General features: G+C 44.8%; 2 protein-coding genes and 1 pseudogene across 8 annotated transcripts in view; 1 reads left to right on the plus strand and 2 right to left on the minus strand.

The window, feature by feature from the left end:
• LOC126947940 (60S ribosomal protein L35a-like) overlaps window positions 1-7,829 on the minus strand; it is a 111,409-nt pseudogene extending 103,580 nt beyond the window's left edge.
• The window catches only part of IQCG (IQ motif containing G), a 70,997-nt gene that overhangs the window by 1,261 nt on the left and 52,217 nt on the right, over window positions 1-17,519 (plus strand). For 2 of the 5 annotated variants that reach the window (XM_050779068.1, XM_050779064.1), the window contains 2 exons: window positions 12,901-12,967; window positions 14,227-14,500. In XM_050779068.1, coding sequence (XP_050635025.1) covers window positions 12,960-12,967; window positions 14,227-14,500 — 282 coding nt within the window. In that variant the 5' untranslated portion in view covers window positions 12,901-12,959. The other 3 variants (XM_050779063.1, XM_050779066.1, XM_050779067.1) reach the window with 3 other exon arrangements.
• RPL35A (ribosomal protein L35a) lies at window positions 2,813-7,978 on the minus strand. 3 transcript variants are annotated; one of them, XM_050779081.1, is made up of 5 exons: window positions 7,817-7,978; window positions 7,042-7,084; window positions 6,704-6,856; window positions 4,494-4,638; window positions 2,813-2,917 (listed from the first exon to the last, which is right to left on the minus strand). In XM_050779081.1, exons 1-5 carry the CDS (start codon window positions 7,884-7,886, stop codon window positions 2,894-2,896), a joined length of 435 nt encoding a protein of 144 aa, XP_050635038.1. In that variant the 5' UTR covers window positions 7,887-7,978; the 3' UTR covers window positions 2,813-2,893. The 3 variants fall into 3 exon arrangements, with proteins under 3 accessions (XP_050635038.1, XP_050635039.1, XP_050635040.1); XM_050779082.1 differs by having other exon boundaries at window positions 7,739-7,828; XM_050779083.1 differs by having other exon boundaries at window positions 7,768-7,825.

The raw sequence follows: 17,519 nt of genomic DNA on the forward strand, positions 1-17,519 counted from the left end.
TGGGAGCAGAAAAAATTATAAATTTATTACTTACAAATGCTGCATCATCTCGGTAAGGAAGAGCATGTATTTGCTCGAGTCTCATTTGCCATTGCACATATAAGTTACTCGAGTTACCCTAAAGTCTCAACCTTTTGTTTTCCCCGCTTTGCTCAGATGCCTACCACTTACTGTGTAAGCACCTCCATTCCTTTCATCTATTCTACTCAGAATACCATTCACTTCTCCATATGCCTAAACCAGACCTGAAATACCCATCAGTCTTCATGGATATGTCGATTAACATCTTACCGCCTCCTCAAATTCAACTTTTGCTCCTCCCACAAAACCATCCCCTGGTTCCCCAGCTTTGCAAATGCACCATTACCCATCCAGCCCCCATAGCCAGAAACATGTTAGAATGTTAGCCATTTGAGACTGAAAAGCCCACCTGATTTTCCCTTGTTTATACTGGGCTGCCACTGGGATGTAAAATGTTAATCTGAGCTGGACATGGTGGCTCACACCTGTAATCCCAGTACTTTAGGAGAACATGGCAGGGGGATCACTTGAGGCCAGGAATTAAGAGACCAGCCTGGGACCCCGAAAAAAAAAATTAACTGGACGTGGGTGGCATGCACATGTAGTCCCAGATTCTCTGGAGGTTGTGGGCAGAGGATTGCCTGAGCCCAGAAGTTCAAGGGTGCAGTGAACTATGATCACACCACTGCAGGCTGGGCAACAGAAACCCTGTCTCAAATGAGTAAATTTTAAAATTTCCTGTGAATCAAGTTCTTCAGTGACATTGTTACTACACACAAGAACAATCTTAAGATCCTCAGTACAAGAGACGTCTTATGTGGCATTTCTGAGTTTTCTGGACTTTCCAGTCAGCTACTTGTATTCCTAAAATCTTCCTGCCATTTCCTGAGATGCCTCCGTATTTCTTCTACACTTTATAGTTTTATGTTATGTCAGGATACCCACATGCCTCTATCCCTCAATACCCCAAGAGTACTGATCACATCTATTTAACTGGCACAATGAACACAATAGGTACTTTTAGCTTACATTGGCCTTTTGGAGTGGGTGTCCAAGATCAGCACTTCCTCCCGCTGACTGCGTAATTCCCAAGTTCAATTTCATCAGCATTCTAATATACAACTTCCAACTTTTGACCATGAAAAAGTATGGCTTACTTCTGGTGAATACAGCATCAATGCACTTTGTTTGCCTTAAAACCACAATCCTAATAAATGAGCCTGGCAGAGCATTAATAATAAAAGCCCCTGTCCATGAAACATGGGACTCCAACAATGGCAACTTTGGCCTACGTTCCACCATTGGACTGACCGAACCTTTCTTACGACTGCCGATGTGACAGAGGGGCCTCTGGGAGAGGACTTCTTGTTTTCTCTTGCGTCAGTATATCTCATTACCCTCTTAGGTTAGCAGATTTGTAACAGGATGGTTACTAGAGGAAGGGGAAGCGGAAAAGCTGGGACAGTATTCCTACTCTTTTCCCTTACTACATTTTCCTTCTCAGTCCTGCCTCCAGGAGATCAAAGACCAAATAACACAACAGCCAATGTGCTCTTCCCACGCAGTCCTTTCTTTCACCCTCTTTCCCTAATACATTTCCAGCATGTTAATTCTTTTGCGGCATAGACAAGAGAACCCATACATGTTTCAAAACTGCAGAAGGGATTAGGGGGCAAAACTCCCAGTTTCTTGTTGACATTTTCAGTGCAATTTAAAGATCTGTTAATTTAAAAAACTACCTGTGCTTTAGACATCAATAACCCTCGTTGGGGGGGGGGCGGGGGAAGGACTGTTACTGCATCAATTAGAAATCTACAACCTGGGCAACATAGTGAGGCCCATCTCCACAAATAACTAAAGTTAACTGGGTGTGGATGCACATGCCTGTGGCCCCAGCTATTCAGGAGGCTGCGGCAGGTTTGCCCGAGCCCAGGAGGTGGAGGTTGCAGTAAGCTGTAATCATGCCACTGCAGTCCAGCCCAACCAAAACAAGATCTCAAAAAAAACAAAAAAAAACAACCATACTGCAAAACTGATGCCTTAGCTGTTTTATTTTAGCATATTCCCAAGAAATCTAAAATATTTGGGAGAGCTGCTTACTTCCTTAAAGTGCAATCTTGCACTATACCAGATTAAAACATGAAGCCAAAGAAAGCCTCCACCTTTCCGTGCACTATTCCCAACCTCCATATACCTACCATAGGACTGCTTTTTATGAGTGGAGTAATATGGCTCAATTCTATTTTAATATACTGGAATGCTTTGTCTAGTCACAATTCCCAAGAGCTTCTCATCCCAGTCTATCCAAATGAACTGCCAAAGCCCATCAATATAATCTCCATATTTTAAGTTTCCCAATCTGTACTGAACAAATGCATAGTATTACAAAACATTTGGCAGGGTGTGGTGGCTCACCTCTAATCCCAGCACTTCAGGAGGCCAAGGAGGGAGGACCCCTTGAGCCCAGGAGTTTGAAGCCAGCATGGGCAAGAGTCAGACCCCCCTCTACAAAAAATTTAAAAATGAGCCAGACATGGTGGCATGAACCTGCGGTCCCAGCTACTTCAAAGGCCAAGGGAGGATTGCTTGAGCCTCTGAATGTGAGGCTGCAGTGAGCACCGCTACACTCCAGCATGGGCAACAGAGCAAGACTCTGTCAAAGATACTCAAATTAAAACCCGCTCCCTTCTAAATCTCTGAACTCGCCCTGTAATTTTCATCACGTCTCTGATCTCCTTGTACTCCAAAAATGCCGGGAAACCTCCATCATTTTAAGCATGTAGCAAATCAATTTAAGGTAGTAAGTTCTTTAATCCACTTAACAAAAATACAAGAGCACAAATCCACGTTTATTTATTGATTTTTCGTTAGTTTAAATCCTTGAGGGGTACAGCATCTGTGGGGAAAAAAGAACACAAAACATTAGGTGAATGTTACATATAAGTCTACAAATCAAGAAGCGTAATATGGATACATCTCTGAAAGGCAACCAATTATATGTTCTAGTAGAAAGGAAAGTTTTTATGGCCTTCAGTCTCTATGTGAACATACCTTAAGAACCAGCACTCTTAAAAAACATGTACTGGTTGGGTGCTGTTGCTCAAGCCTGTAATCCCATCACTCTGGGAGGCCCAGGCGGGCGGATCCCAAGGTCAAGAGATCGAGACCATCCTGGCCAACATGGTGAAACCCTGTCTCTACTAAAAAATACAAAAATTAGCTGGGCGTGGTGGTGCGTGCCTGTAGTCCCAGCTAGTCGGGAGGCTGAGGCAGGAGAATCGCTTCAACCTGGGAGCTTGCAGTGAAGCAAGATCCTGCCACTGTACTCCAGCCTGGCGAGAGTGAGACTCCCAGTCTCAGAAAAAAAAAAAAGAAAAACATGTACTGAAGATACATTTAATTTTGCTTCTTCTAAAGACAGAGGAAAAGCCTCCTCTGTTGATAAACCCCAATGAACCACTTAGCAGGGTTCAACAGTACCCCCTGGCCCCAAGAATACATGGTATGCATATATTATTGGTCCCAAGAATATACAGTCTACATTCCAAAATGGACGCTGAAGAAAAAGTAGGAACTATTTGAGAAAAATTACAAGAGAAAATTGAGACAAATTTAAACTCCAAGGCTGGCACCAAAGACCTGAGACCTAGGAACATGAGGGTCTGTTTTCTTCATGTACACAACAAAGCTACTAACACCTGTTCTAACAAGACTGACGTGATGGAAATGGCAAAATACTAACAATTATGCCAGGAGTAACTGCTGAATTGTCGCTTTCTAGCAATTACTTCAGTGCCCAATAAATATCTTCACCAGAAAACTATTTATTCAAGGCTGGCTGTGGTGGCTCAAGCATGTAATTCCAGCACTCTGGGAGGCCAAGATGGGCAGATCTCTTGGGCTCAGGAGTTCAAGACCAGCCCGGGCAACATGGACAAACCCTATCATTGCAAAAAATACAAAAAATTATCTGGGCATGGTGGCATACGCCTGTAATTCCAGCTACTCAGGAGGCTGAGGCACGAGAATCACTTGAACTTTGGAGGCAAAGGTCAGGAGCAAGCTGAGATCATGCCACTGCACTCCAACCTGCATGACAAAGTGAGACCTTGTCTCAAAAACAACAGAACAAAACAAAAACCCCAAAAATTAGCTGGGTGTGGTGGCACATGCCTATGGTCCCAGCTACTTGGGGGGCTGTGGGAGGATTGCTTGAGCCCAGGAGGTCGAGGCTGCAGTGAGCTGTGATTATGCCACTGCACCCCAGCCTGGGTGACAACAACAAAAAACAAAACACCAAACACCTATTATTTCAATTACTATTTCTCCCCAGCATTCTGCAATACACAAATTTTGCAGCATAATTTACTGGTGTCAATTTCACAATCACACAAGTCCTCAGAAGTCAAAGTGCAACACCTTGACCTCAGTCTGATTCATCAGATGTCCGTTTTGCTAAAAACCATACTCACCACTCGGATTCTGTGTCCAATGGCCTTAGCAGGAAGATTGCTTCGGAATTTGGCACGAACCATGCCACTGTTTCCATGGGCCCGAGTTACCTTTCCCCAGATGACTCTGGTTTTATTTGGTTTGCCGCCTGGAGTCACTGTGTTGCTGATTTTAAAAAGGGAAAGAAGAGGAATACAGGCCAATATAGTTGGATACAAATTCAAGGTGATCTCTAGACGAGTGGCTCAACCCTGGTTACCCACTTCATCACCTGAGAAACTTTAAATGCCTGGAACACCATTCATTCAACAGATACTTATCGAGTACCTACTGTATGCCAGGCCCTTCTGTAAAACACAGCAGCTATAAAATAAAAATCCCTTTCAAAACCGATAACCAAGTGTAAGGAAATACATACGTCAGATGATAGAGGCAATACTGAAAAAACAGCAAAAGGACAGGTGTGAGGATGTTTGTGTGTACAGAAAGGAGGAATTACCTGCCATTTTAAATAGCCAAGGAAGGTCTCACTGAGGTGACAATGGAACAAAGACTGGAAAGGAGGGGGAGAAGCGCCAGGAAGTGATCAGGGGATGACTAGCGCAGGCACTGGGGCCAAGCAAGGTGTGTTCTGACCCGAGGAAAGACTGAAGACACCAAGGGGTTAATCCCTGCTGAGATAAGAGAATTATGGAGCCCTTAATGACGGGCTTTTACTGAATGAGAGAAACCACTGAGTTCCAGCAATGTACAAAGGATGCGACTTTATATATATTTTTCCTTTAAAGACTGCAGGGTAGTCTTGTCACCCAGGCTGCAGTATAGTGGCCGAATCATAGCTCACTGCAGCCTCTACCTACTGGCATCAAGCAATCCTCCCACCTGGGCCTCTCAAATGCTGGGACTACAGGTATGAGTCACTGAACCTGACTTAAAATTTATTCTTGGCTGTAGAAGAAAAGGTGGGGCAATGATTAAAACCCTTTCCCAGAGATTTTAATTGGCTTGGAGTGGGTGCAGAAAATAGGATTTGCTCTTGTTGTCCAGGCTAAAGTGCAATGTCACGATGGCTCACGCCTGTAATCCCAGCACTTTGGGAGGCCAAAGTGGCTGGATCACAAGGTCAGGAGTTCAAGAACAGTCTGGCCAAAATGGTGAAACCCTGTTTCTACTAAATATACAAAAATTAGCCGGGTGTGGTGGCAGGCGCCTGTAATCCCAGCTACTCGGGAGGCTGAGGCAGGAGAATCGCGTGAACCTGGAAGGTGGAGGTTGTGGTGAGCCGATAAGCTGATATCGTGCCACTGCACCTGGGTGACACAGCAAGACTCCGTCTCAAAAAACAAAACAAACAAAAAAAAACGTATTTTTAAGGCATTAACAAAATGCATTAAGCGCCAAGTGTTCTAAAAATCCTTAAGTTCTGGCAAAAGGAGCCGAGAAAAAAAATTAGAAGCCTTAAAAGGATCACAATATAAGGAATTAGCTCCTTTATTGTTTTCAAGTGCAAAAGGTACCTAAATCCAACACCACCCTCAGAAGTAACGTCCTTCTAAGACTCCCCATTAAGTTCCTTAATGACGCAAAACAGAAGCCATAGCAATACCAATCCAGCCTGGCCAACATGGGGAAACCCATTCTCTAGTAAAAATACAAAAATTAGCTGGGCATGGTGGTGCACCCCTGTAAGCCCAGCTACCCAGGAGGCTGAGGCAGGAGAATCGCTTGAGCCAGGAGGCAGAGGATGCAGTGAGCTGAGATCGCGCCACTGAGCTCCAACCTGGGCAACAGAGCGAGACTCTTGTCACAAAAAAAAAAAAAAAAAAAAAAAATCACAATACCAAGTACTTCAGCCAAATATTTTATTATCTCAATAGGATAATGAGGCCAGGCACAGTGGCTCAAGCCTGTAATCTCAGCACTTTGGGAGGCCGAGGTGGGAGATCACCTGAAGTCAGGAGTTTGAGACCAGCCTGGCCAACATGGCAATACACTGTCTCTAATAATAATACAAAAAGTAGCCGGGCGTGGTGGCCGGCGCCTGTAATCCCAGCTACTCGGGAGGCTGAGGCAGGAGAATCGCTTGAACCCGGGAGGCGGAAGTTTCGGTGAGGGAGACCAAGTCACTGCACTCCATCCTGGGCAACAGAGCAAGACTCCGTTATATAAAAAAGAAAATGAGGCAGATCCGCAAATAAAAACCCAAAACCTACCAGTGTCATAAACTTACTTCTTTGCTTTGTATACATAAGCGCATCTCTTGCCCAAATAGAATTCTGTTTCATCTCGGGCATAAACACCTTCAATTTTAAGAAGAGCTGTGTGCTCCCTTTGGTTCCGGAGACCCCGCTTATAGCCGGCAAAAATGGCCTTGGACCACAGCCTAAGACACAAAAGATACACAACATGAAACATAAGCTTCAGAAAACCAATTTGACTTGTAATAACCCCCACCCAAAAGTTACTCAGAGCAAACATCTAAGTTTTTTCTTGCCAATTTTAAGCTCGCATTTAAACATTCACGTCTAACACACACACACAAAGAGCAACCATATTTAAAACGCGTACCTTCCAGACATAGTTCCTTTTAGAAGTCCCGTTCCCAGCAGGCCTTAAAACAAACAAAAAGATTCAGTTTGAAACCAAGCCACGCAAGTTTGTCACCTCGTCCCCTCTCGTTTAAGCCCCGAAGGCAAATTCCTTTTGGATCGGAGTTTCTCGTAGGAGTAACGGGACAATTATGCCAGAACATCATCCACATGAAACGCAGGCTCCGGCGAGACATTCAAACCTCAGAGAACAGCTGGTATCTAAGCAAACTTCAGAATGAAGACAAAACTAAGGGACAAGAGCCACAAAAATGACTCTCAGAAAAGCCTGAGAAAATGCATGCCATTGTCAGGAGGCAGCACTCAGGAAAAGAAATGAAGACTTCATCAGAGACTCACACCTAAGACTTATGCATCGGCTGGGTCTCGGAGAAAAGCTGAGGGAAGAGACTGGTCAGACAAGCAAAGGGAGGTTTGGACTGGGAGGAAACGGAAAAACCCTGGCCGAAAGGAAGCACTGCCTCATGGACAACTGCAGACGAACAAAATCATCATTTCACTCCGCTCAGGCCCAGGAATTTAACTCGGATAACCCGGGTAGCCGTTCTCCGGGCGTCAGGGGACCAAGCACCATCGGCCCAACATCTGCTCCATCCTGCTCTCCCTCTTCTTGAAACCCATAGAAATCAATGGCTGCCGGAGACTCCGATACACACCGGCGACTCGCCGCGGTATAGGAACAAACCTACTCCGGTTATTTGCCCCCAAATTTCAGCAGCAGGCGCTTCACTGACCTCCACAGGAGCCAAGATGGCGGGAAGAGAAAGACGAGGCCCCGCCGCGTGGCCTTGTGGGATTAAACATCTCTCGACCCCGCCCTCAATTTAGGCATCTTCTCCAAACGCCAGAAAAGCAATCCTCGGAAATCGCCTTCGCACTGAAATAAGCCACATTCAAGAGCACTCTTACAATTATTTTCCTAAGTCCTTTCATCTTGGTAGGCTGCAAAATGTATTACTTGGGAACAGGGGAAGGCAAAATGGTAGCCAGCTAAATCCGCCAAAGCTGTGCGTTGCCATAGAAACAGCTTAGTTTACTTCCTGCGTCACCGGACGCTGTTGATGGAAAGGCGCACCGTGAGTGGAGGACGTTCCCACTGCCAGAAGAATGATTGTAAGATTGATTTGCCAACAGGCGGGTGCATATCCCTCGATCCACAAGCAATAGACAGAACGGAAATTATAGGTTAGGATTCTGGGATCCTAACCTAGCATGAAAGAGAAAGGCCGGGAGCACGAAGGCAGCAGGACCTCTTCCTTCTCTTTTTTATTTTTCTATGCTTTTTTTCTGCCCTCTACTTATCTATCTCTTTCAAGAAACGAGACTGGACACGGTGGCTCACGCCTGTAAACCCAGTTCTTTGGGAAACCGAGGCGGGAGGATCGCTTGAGGCTAGGAGTTCGAGACCAGCCTGGGCAATATAGTGAGACCACCTTCCCCCATCTCTACAAAAGAAAAAAAAAAAAAAGAATGAAATGACTTAAGTTCTTACCTCCATTCTTCTTTTTGGATCCGAGGTATGAGAGGGACTGCCTGCGGGAGGCTTTATCGCCCTTTTAGGAGAACTCGTTTAACTGCCCCGTGTCCGTGTCTAATAGGTCCTCCGTAGATACTTGTAGAGGTGGATTAATGGACGCCAGAGATTCACATTTCCGAATTATTGCATATTTATTTGGGTTACCCTATGGATTCATTCATTTATTTAACAAATAGTTTAATGAATGGCTACCCTGTACCAAGGTTTGTGTCGGATGACACAGCAGTAAACAAACAAATCTCTGCCCTCGTGGAGCTTACATCCTACGAAGGGGAGCAAGACCGTGAGCAAGTAAAATAGATGACACGTTAGAAGATGATAATTTCTGTGAAGAAAATTAAGCAGAGAGGCCACTGTAAAAGAGGCTTTCCCCTTTTGAGATGGGAAGTATGTAAGAGAGGCTTCCCCGTCTTTGAGATAGGAAGTATTTAAGGGTTCTGAACAGAAGGGTGACTCTATCTGACTTCCTTATTGACAAAGTCGCTGTGTTGAGACTGAAGGGAGGCGAAGTCACCAGCAGGAAGATAATTATAGGTTCCTGTAGTGATATGATGAGAGGTGATGCTGTGTAAACAGAGGTGATGAGTACTGGAATTCTGAATATATTTAAATTCTGGCAGGATTTGCTGGTGGATGAGGAATGAGAGAGAGGAGTAAAGGATGACTCCAAAGTTGTATGAAATAGATGTAAATAAGTCACTTTTAAAATCAGATCCTCTCTTAAATACATCAGAATGGAACTTGTACCTTGTAGCCTACTACCCTACTCAGTGTTCTCTGTCCCAGGAAGAAATGTGCTAGAAATTTCACCATTAGATATTAATTTGTTAAAGTTCTATATGTAAGTCCTCCTGGGAGGAGTAACACATGAAGTGTGAGTTTCATTCGTTTGCTCATGTATTATTCATTCCACAAACACTTACTGAGCACTGAGACTTAGCGCCTGATATAGCTGTGAGCATCGTTGTCATGTTGCTGCTTTCGTGGAGCAGTTGTCTAGTGGGGAAACTGACATAAACATAACCAACTGTGAACCGAGCTCTGCGGGAAAATAGTGGCATGAATGCCCAGAAGCCTGATCTGGCCTGACGAGTCAGGGAAAGGATCACTTGGACGAGGGTCATTTAAGGCATTTTTCAAACTGCAGGTGATGACCCATTAGTAAAGCATGATCAGAATACTTTTTAAAACAAAGTATGGGCCAGGCGCAGTGGCTCACACCTGTAATCCCAGCACTTTAGGAGGCCGAGGTGGGTGGATCATTTAAGGTCAGGAGTTTGAGACTAGCCTGGCTAACATAGTGAAACCCTGTCTCTACTAAAAATACAAAGATCAGCCAGGCATGGTGGTGTGTGCCTGTAATCAGCTACTTGGGAGGCTGAGGTACAAGAATCACTTGAACCCAGGAGGTGGAGGTTTCAGTGAGCTGAGATCACACCACTGCACTCCAGCCTGGGTGACAGAGTGAGACTGTCTCCAAAAAAAAAAAAAAAAAAAAAAAAAGGTAAAGCAGGAGTGAAACTACAAGGGATGTTGGAGTCTCCTGAGATCTAGGAAAGAAATAGTTACCTAAGACCAGAGAGAGACGTTTGGAGAGAATTTTGCCTGACAGGAGCCATGACCTTTGATAGAGGAACAGAACCAACCAGTGATATTCTGGCAGAGAAGGAGCAGGGAGAATAAATGCCTGATTTCATTTCCCTACACTGAATCTCTTTCTGGAATCTCCCATGGACATACTCCATATGGGTCCGTCTCCCAGAGCACAGAAAATGTTAGGGATTTCACCTAGAAAAGTGACACTGTCTTAAGCTGGTGATGGGTCAGTGGGACTTTACAAGGTGAAGAGGTGAGGGAAGAGTGGTTCCACTGGAAGGAATAGCAGGTGCAAAGACCCTGAGTTGCAAGGGAGCATGAGTCCATAGGAGAACTGAAAGAAGCCCCTTGTGGCTGGAGCCCAGAGAGCAAGGAAAGGGCAATCGTAGTTGGGTCTAGAGAGGAACAGAGGGCCCAGACCATACAGACCTTGTGGACCAAGTCAAGAATTTTGTTCTTTGTCCTAAGGCAATGGGAAACCATTGAAGGGTTCTAGGGAGGGACATGGTCAGATTTTCCATTTTCAAATATCACTTCCTGAACCTTCTGTCAGTATATCAGAAAGAAAAAAAAATTTAAATTAAAAGATCACTTCCAATTTAGTGCTTGTTGGAGTAGTTCAAGCAAAAAAAGAAAACAAGGAAAAAATCAAACAAACACACACAGCAACAACTAGGTCCAACTTGGGAGATACAAAAATAGAAGGTAAAATCCGCCTGGGCGCCTTGGCTCACACCTGTAATCCCAACACTTTGGGAGGCCGAGGTGGGTGGATCCCCTGAGGTCATGAGTTCCAGACCAGCCTGGCCAACATGGTGAAACCCCGTCTCTAATAAAAATACAAAAATGAGCTAGGTGTGGTGGCAGGTGCCTGTAATCCCAGCTACTCAGGAGGCTGAGGCAGGAGAATCGCTTGAATCCAGAGGCAGAGGCTGCAGTGAGCCAAGATGGCACCACTGCACTCTAGCCTGGGGGACAAAGTGAGACTCCGTCTCAAAAAAGAAAAAAAGAAGGCAGAATCCACAGGCCTTGGTAATGGTTTGGATTAGGAGGATGCTGATATCCAGATGAAGAAGGTGGCAGGAATGAGTACTGGGTTCTCGCATGAGGAATGAGAAGCCAGAACGGCAGGAAGGCACTGGAATCTGCACAAGCGCAGCCCTGTCTTACCCTTGGGAAGCACAGTTACCTGTTATGCCCCAAGCCTAAGAAAGTGGAAAACAAAGAATCAACATCATCAAAAGAAAAATATTGACGGGTGCAGTGGCTCACGCCTGTAATCCCAGCACTTTAGGAGGCCGAGGCGGGTGGATCACCTGAGGTCAGAAGTTCAAGACCAGACTGACCAACATGGGAGAAACCCCCGTCTATACTAAAAATACAAAATTAGCCGGGCATGATGGCACGTGCCTGTAATCCCAGCTACACCACAGGAGGCTGAGGCAGGAAAATCACTTGAACCCGGGAGACAGAGGTTGCAGTGAGCCGAGATCACGCCATTGCACTCCAGCCTAGGCAAGAAGAGCAAAACTCCATCTTAAAAAAAAAGGAAGATATTCTGCTTAATACGATGCTGCTTCCTCCTAAAACTGCCCCTGCATCAGGAAATCTGGCTAGTTTGAAGTATTTTTTCAAATTTATAGGAAGATTCTGTTTTATATGTTTGAATTTTTGCGTATCAGATTTTTGTTGCAAGAGTCATATTTGCACCACCTCTCTCAGAGTTACTTTATTGTGGACGAATTTACATTGGAAACTCACACTCACTGTCCATTCAGCACAACACAAAATTCTCCACAGGTGTTCTCACTGCAAAGCTCATTTAAGCAGAAAGGATTCTGGTGCACTCTGGAGGGGTAGCATCTTGACAGCCGTGTCAAACTGATTCCGATTTCCAGGATTAATATAGTTTTTATTTCTTCCTTTTTTTTTTTTTTTGAGACAGAGTCTCGCTCTGTCCCCCAGGCTGGAGTGCAGTGGCGCAATCTCGGCTCACTGCAAGCTCCACCTCCCGGGTTCACGCCATTCTCCTGCTTCAGCCTCCCGAGTAGCTGGGACTACAGGTGCCCGCCACCACGCCTGGCTAATTTTTTGCATTTTTTAGTAGAGACGGGGTTTCACCATGTTGGCCAGGATGGTCTCGATCTCCTGACCTTGTGATCCGCCCGCCTCGGCCTCCCAAAGTGCTGGGATTCCAGGCGTGAGCCACCGCACCCGGCCCCAATTAATACAGTTTTTCTAAATGTCATCTCAATTATTCCTCTAAGCACACGTGGAGCAAATTCCGTTATCTGGCGGATAAGATGGATTGAGTGATCTAATTAAATGTTAGAGTAATTAGAATGATAGAAAAAATCAAGTATATAGAGATTACCAATTAAAATTGTGATACCATGGAACACTCTAAAACCAGGTTGAACATTAATTTACCTTAAGAAGAGGCCCACAGAGTGCGTGTGTCTTGAGTTTGGTAGAGCAGTAAGAATTCGGTCAACTTCTTCATAGACCTGCGGTCCGTGATGTCGATGTTTCTTTCGCCTCTGAGACTGCTCCACTCTGCACAAAGAGGTGACAGTCACAGCTCCCGTAATCATTTAATTTTCTCTGAATAAAATGATATCGAAATAACTGAAACATCATTGAAGACTTGCATAAACTAATCTCAGTGTTTCCTTCCCATTTTAGGTAGCCGCACTTCTGTGAGATTATAAATATTCCACGGAGGGTAACGGAACTACGGGAGAATGGAAGAGTATGTTTACAATTCCTATGTTTTTTGTATACATGTATTTAAATTATGCCTTCTGTGAAAGGTCTGTGTATACCTTATCTACTGCTGTGTGACAGATCACCCCAGAACTTAGTGACTTAAAATACAAACATTTATTCTTTCCCACAGTTTCTGCAGGTCCCAAGGTTAGGAGCAGGTTAGCTGGATGGTGCTGGCTTGGGGTCTCTCCTGCACTTGAAGTTGGCCACGGGTGGCAATGATGGCAATGATCTGAAGACCTGATGGGGGCTGGAGTATCCACTGCCAAGGTGGTTCATTGACAGAGCTGGCAAGTTGGTGCAGGCTGCCGGCAAGAGGCCTTTGCTCCTTTCCCTCACGGATGTGTCCACAGTGCTGCTGAAATGTCCTCATGCCAAAGCAGCTGTCATCCCTCACACTGAGAGGTTTGAGAGAGGAAGGCAGAAGCTGCGATGTCTTTTATCACTTAGCCGTGGAAGTCCCACTCCGTCATTGCCACAATAACCTTCCGGTTACATAGGCTGGTCCTACTCAGTGTGGCGTAGACTACACAGAAGCATTAATACTAGAAAGTAAGAATCATTTGGGCCACCTTGGAGGCTGGATACCACCTTCTGTTTTTCACTCGTCAGGAGACACTTTTGGTTAGCATCTAAAGATACTCCTAGGGAAAAAAAGTTAATTTTGGCTCAAATTCAAATTGATCAGCATAGCCAAATTGCATAAGCTACATAGCTTTATTAAACAGTAGGTCAGGTGTGGTGGCTCACACCTGTAATCCCAGCACTTTGGGAGGCTGAGCTGGGTGGATCACCTGAGGTTGGGAGTTCAAGACCAACCTGACCAACATGGAGAAAGCCCCGTCTCTACTAAAAACACAAAATCAGCCGGGTGTGGTGGCGGGCGCCTGTAGTCCCAGCTACTCAGGAGGCTGAGGCAGGAGAATCGCTTGAACCTGGGAGGCAGAGGTTGCGGTGAGCTGAGATCACGCCATTGCACTCCAGCCTGGGCAACAAGAGCGAAACTCCGTCTCAAAAAAAGGAAAAAAAAAAAAAAGTAAGTTGTTTGCCTTTGGTTGGTCAAAATAGAAGATATTTAGCAGAATCACACTCAAACTCCTACTTTTTTTTTTTTTAATCTAGGTTATATTATATGACAACAAGAATATCACAGGAGCCCAGCACATTGCTGCCTGTACTTTTGAGTTAAAGTAATGTTTAAATATTGGTCGCTGACTTATTTTTTCTTTATTCTTTCCTTAGAGACAGCCTGGAAGACTCAAACCTTCCTCCAAAAGTTTGGCATTCTGAGATGACAGTGTCAGTGATAGGCAAACCACCTAGTACCGTAGAAGAAGACGGACTACCTAAAGAAACAGACGTAGAAACCATCCCAGAAATCCTAGAAACCCGAGAGCCACTCTCGCTTCCAGATGTGCTGAGGATCTCGGCAGTTCTGGAGGACACTACAGACCAGCTCTCTATTCTAAACTACATCATGCCCATTCAGTACGAAGGAAGACAGAGCGTCTGCATGGTATTTACCCGCTCACGATGAGACTATGAGTTACTTTTGCTTTATTTTTTATTTCTCCCTCATTTATAGTACCTATCTCATTAAATGTATTGATTTATCTTTCTCTCTCTCTTTCCTTCTTCTTCTTTTTTTTTTTTTTTTTTCTGACAGGGTCTCACTCTGTGGCCTAGCCTGGAGTGTAGGGGTGCTGTCACGGCTGACTGCGACCTTTACCTCCCAGGCTCAAGTGATCCTCCCACCTCAGTCTCCTGGGTAGCTGGGACTACAGGTCTGCACTACCACACCTGGCTAATTTTTTATAAAAGTTCTGTAGAGATGGGATCTCACTGTGTTGTCCAGGCTGGTGCCATTAAATATCACTTGGGAAATAGCACCTTTATTTCAGATAAAGGGCTACACTAACTATCTGAGATATGTACTCTCAATTGATGGAGTGAAATGGTCATAACTGAAGGTACATTACCGGACAGAATATCCTTTTCCACTATGTTGGCATTATCCAAAAAGGCCTGTACGGAAATCAGTATAAGTACAATACCGAAGAGAGGGAATGACTAAGCCGTCCGCGCAGCTTGTGTTTCCCAGCTGCTGAACCCTAACTGAACACTAGGGGGAGGAAGTTCAGCTCCGGCCTTCACTTCGCTTTAATCTAAAATGACTTGTCATTGGTGAATACGTTGTAACTTGCCTTCCTGAATATCCAGCCGCATTACTGTGTCAGCCATTACATTTTCTTTTTTTTTTTTTTTTTTTTTTTTGAGACGGAGTCTCGCTCTGTCGCCCGGGCTGGGGTGCAGTGGCCGGATCTCAGCTCACTGCAAGCTCCGCCTCCCGGGTTCCCGCCATTCTCCTGCCTCAGCCTCCCGAGTAGCTGGGACTACAGGCGCCCACCACCTCGCCCGGCTAGTTTTTTGTATTTTTAGTAGAGACGGGGTTTCACCGTGTTAGCCAGGCTGGTCTCGATCTACTGACCTCGTGATCCGCCCGTCTCGGCCTCCCAAAGTGCTGGGATTACAGGCTTGAGCCACCGCGCCCGGCTAGTGTTTTGTATTTTTAGCAGAGACGGGGTTTCACCTGGTTAGCCAAGCCCTTACATTTTCAATCGTGTTTTGGACTGCTCTGTGAAGCAGCACTGAGTTATTAGAAAATTAATTTAGTAGTGAGCAAAGTCTTTATACATGTTTAGCTCTTGTACATTTCAATAACTTAGGTTGTAGGTATAAAATGGAAACAATTTATAAATAGAAATACATATTTATCAAGTTTTACATAATAGCATTATATAACTTGTGCAGAAGATACTCTTTTTTATTTTTATTTTTTTTATTTTTATTTTTTTGAGACGGAGTTTCGCTCTTCTTGCCCAGGCTGGAGTGTCTGGGCTCACGGCAACCTCCGCCTCCTGGGTTCAAGCGATTCTCCTGCCTCAGCCTCCCGAGTAGCTGGGATTACAGGCCTGCACCACCACACCCAACTAATTTTGTATTTTTAGTAGAGATGGGGTTTCTCCATGTTAGTCAGGCTGGTCTTGAACTCCCAACCTCAAGTGATCTGCCCGCCTCGGCCTCCCAAAGTGCTGAGATTACAGGCGTGAGCCACCGCACCCGGCCCAGAAGATATTCTTATGTCTGATTCTATGACCAATGAAAATTGCTACATAAATGAGAGGGTAAAATGCTTTTCTTTTTTTTTGTTTTGTTTTGTTTTGTTTTTGATTTTCATGTCTAACAGTAAAGAAGTCTATATTTATCGAGAGAAGAAAATTACATTTCCCTTTACTTTTCCATTAAAATTTCAAATTTTTAAAATTATTATTGTTACACATACAGTCTGGGTTCTTAAAGCTTTCATTAAAGTTTTAAAAGTTTAGATAAGATTTTATAGAGCAAGCCGGGCACGGTGGCTCAAGCCTGTAATCCCAGCACTTTGGGAGGCTGAGATGGGCGGATCACAAGGTCAGGAGATCGAGACCATCCTGGCTAACACGGTGAAACCCCGTCTCTCCTAAAAAATACAAAAAACTAGCCGGGCGAGGTGGCGGGCGCCTGTGGTCCCAGCTACTCCGGAGGCTGAGGCAGGAGAATGGCGTAAACCCGGGAGGCGGAGCTTGCAGTGAGCTGAGATCCGGCCACTGCACTCCAGCCTGGGCGACAGAGCCAGACTCCGTCTCAAAAAAAAAAAAAGATTTTATAGAGCAACGGCTTTGGAGTCAGGAGGCGTCTGGGATATAGTTTTGTGCTGTTAGCAGTCACTTCACTTTTTTGGTCTAAGTTTTCTCATTTGTAAGTTGTAATGGAGTTTTACCTAAATAACCCATAGATCCCTTGTAGTGCCAGCCTTCTATGAGTTTTGGGGTAGTTTTAAAATAATACAAGTATCACAGGAATTGTATAATGTAAGTTAACTTCCTTGTTAACTTATGAAGGCCAAACAGATAAGAATCTAAGAACAAAATCTTCCATTGCATTTAAAATAAGAGTCTAATCTTAACAATTTAAGATGGCTAACAAATAGAACACAAGAGACTGGTGTGTTCTTCCTATTTATTATCTCCTTCAACAAGAATCAAAAATAAAATGGGTGCTTTGGGAGGCCAAGGTGGGAGAAATGCTTGAGGCCAGGAGTTTGAGACCAGTCTGGGCAGCAGAGAAGACCCCATCTCTACCAAGAAAATACAAAAATTAGCCAGGCATGGTGGCTACACCTGTAGTCCCAGCTACTCAGGAGGCTGATATGGGACGGTCATTGGAGCCCATGAGACTGAGGCTGCAGTAAGCCAAGGTCATATCACTGCATGCCAACCTGGGTGACAGAGTGAGACCTTGTTGAAAGAGAAAGAAGGAAGGAAGGAGGGAAGGAAGGAAGGAAGGAAGGAAGGAAGGAAGGAAGGAAGGAAGGAAGGAAGGAAGGAAGGAAGGAAGGAAGGAGAGAAAAGGGTATGTAAGGAAGGAGAAGGGATCGGAAGAAAGGAAGGAGGGAGGAAGGGAAGGAAGGAGGGAGGGAGAAAGGGAAGGAAGGA

This window comes from Macaca thibetana, chromosome 2 (assembly GCF_024542745.1).
Source record: "Macaca thibetana thibetana isolate TM-01 chromosome 2, ASM2454274v1, whole genome shotgun sequence".
NCBI lineage: Eukaryota > Metazoa > Chordata > Mammalia > Primates > Cercopithecidae > Macaca > Macaca thibetana.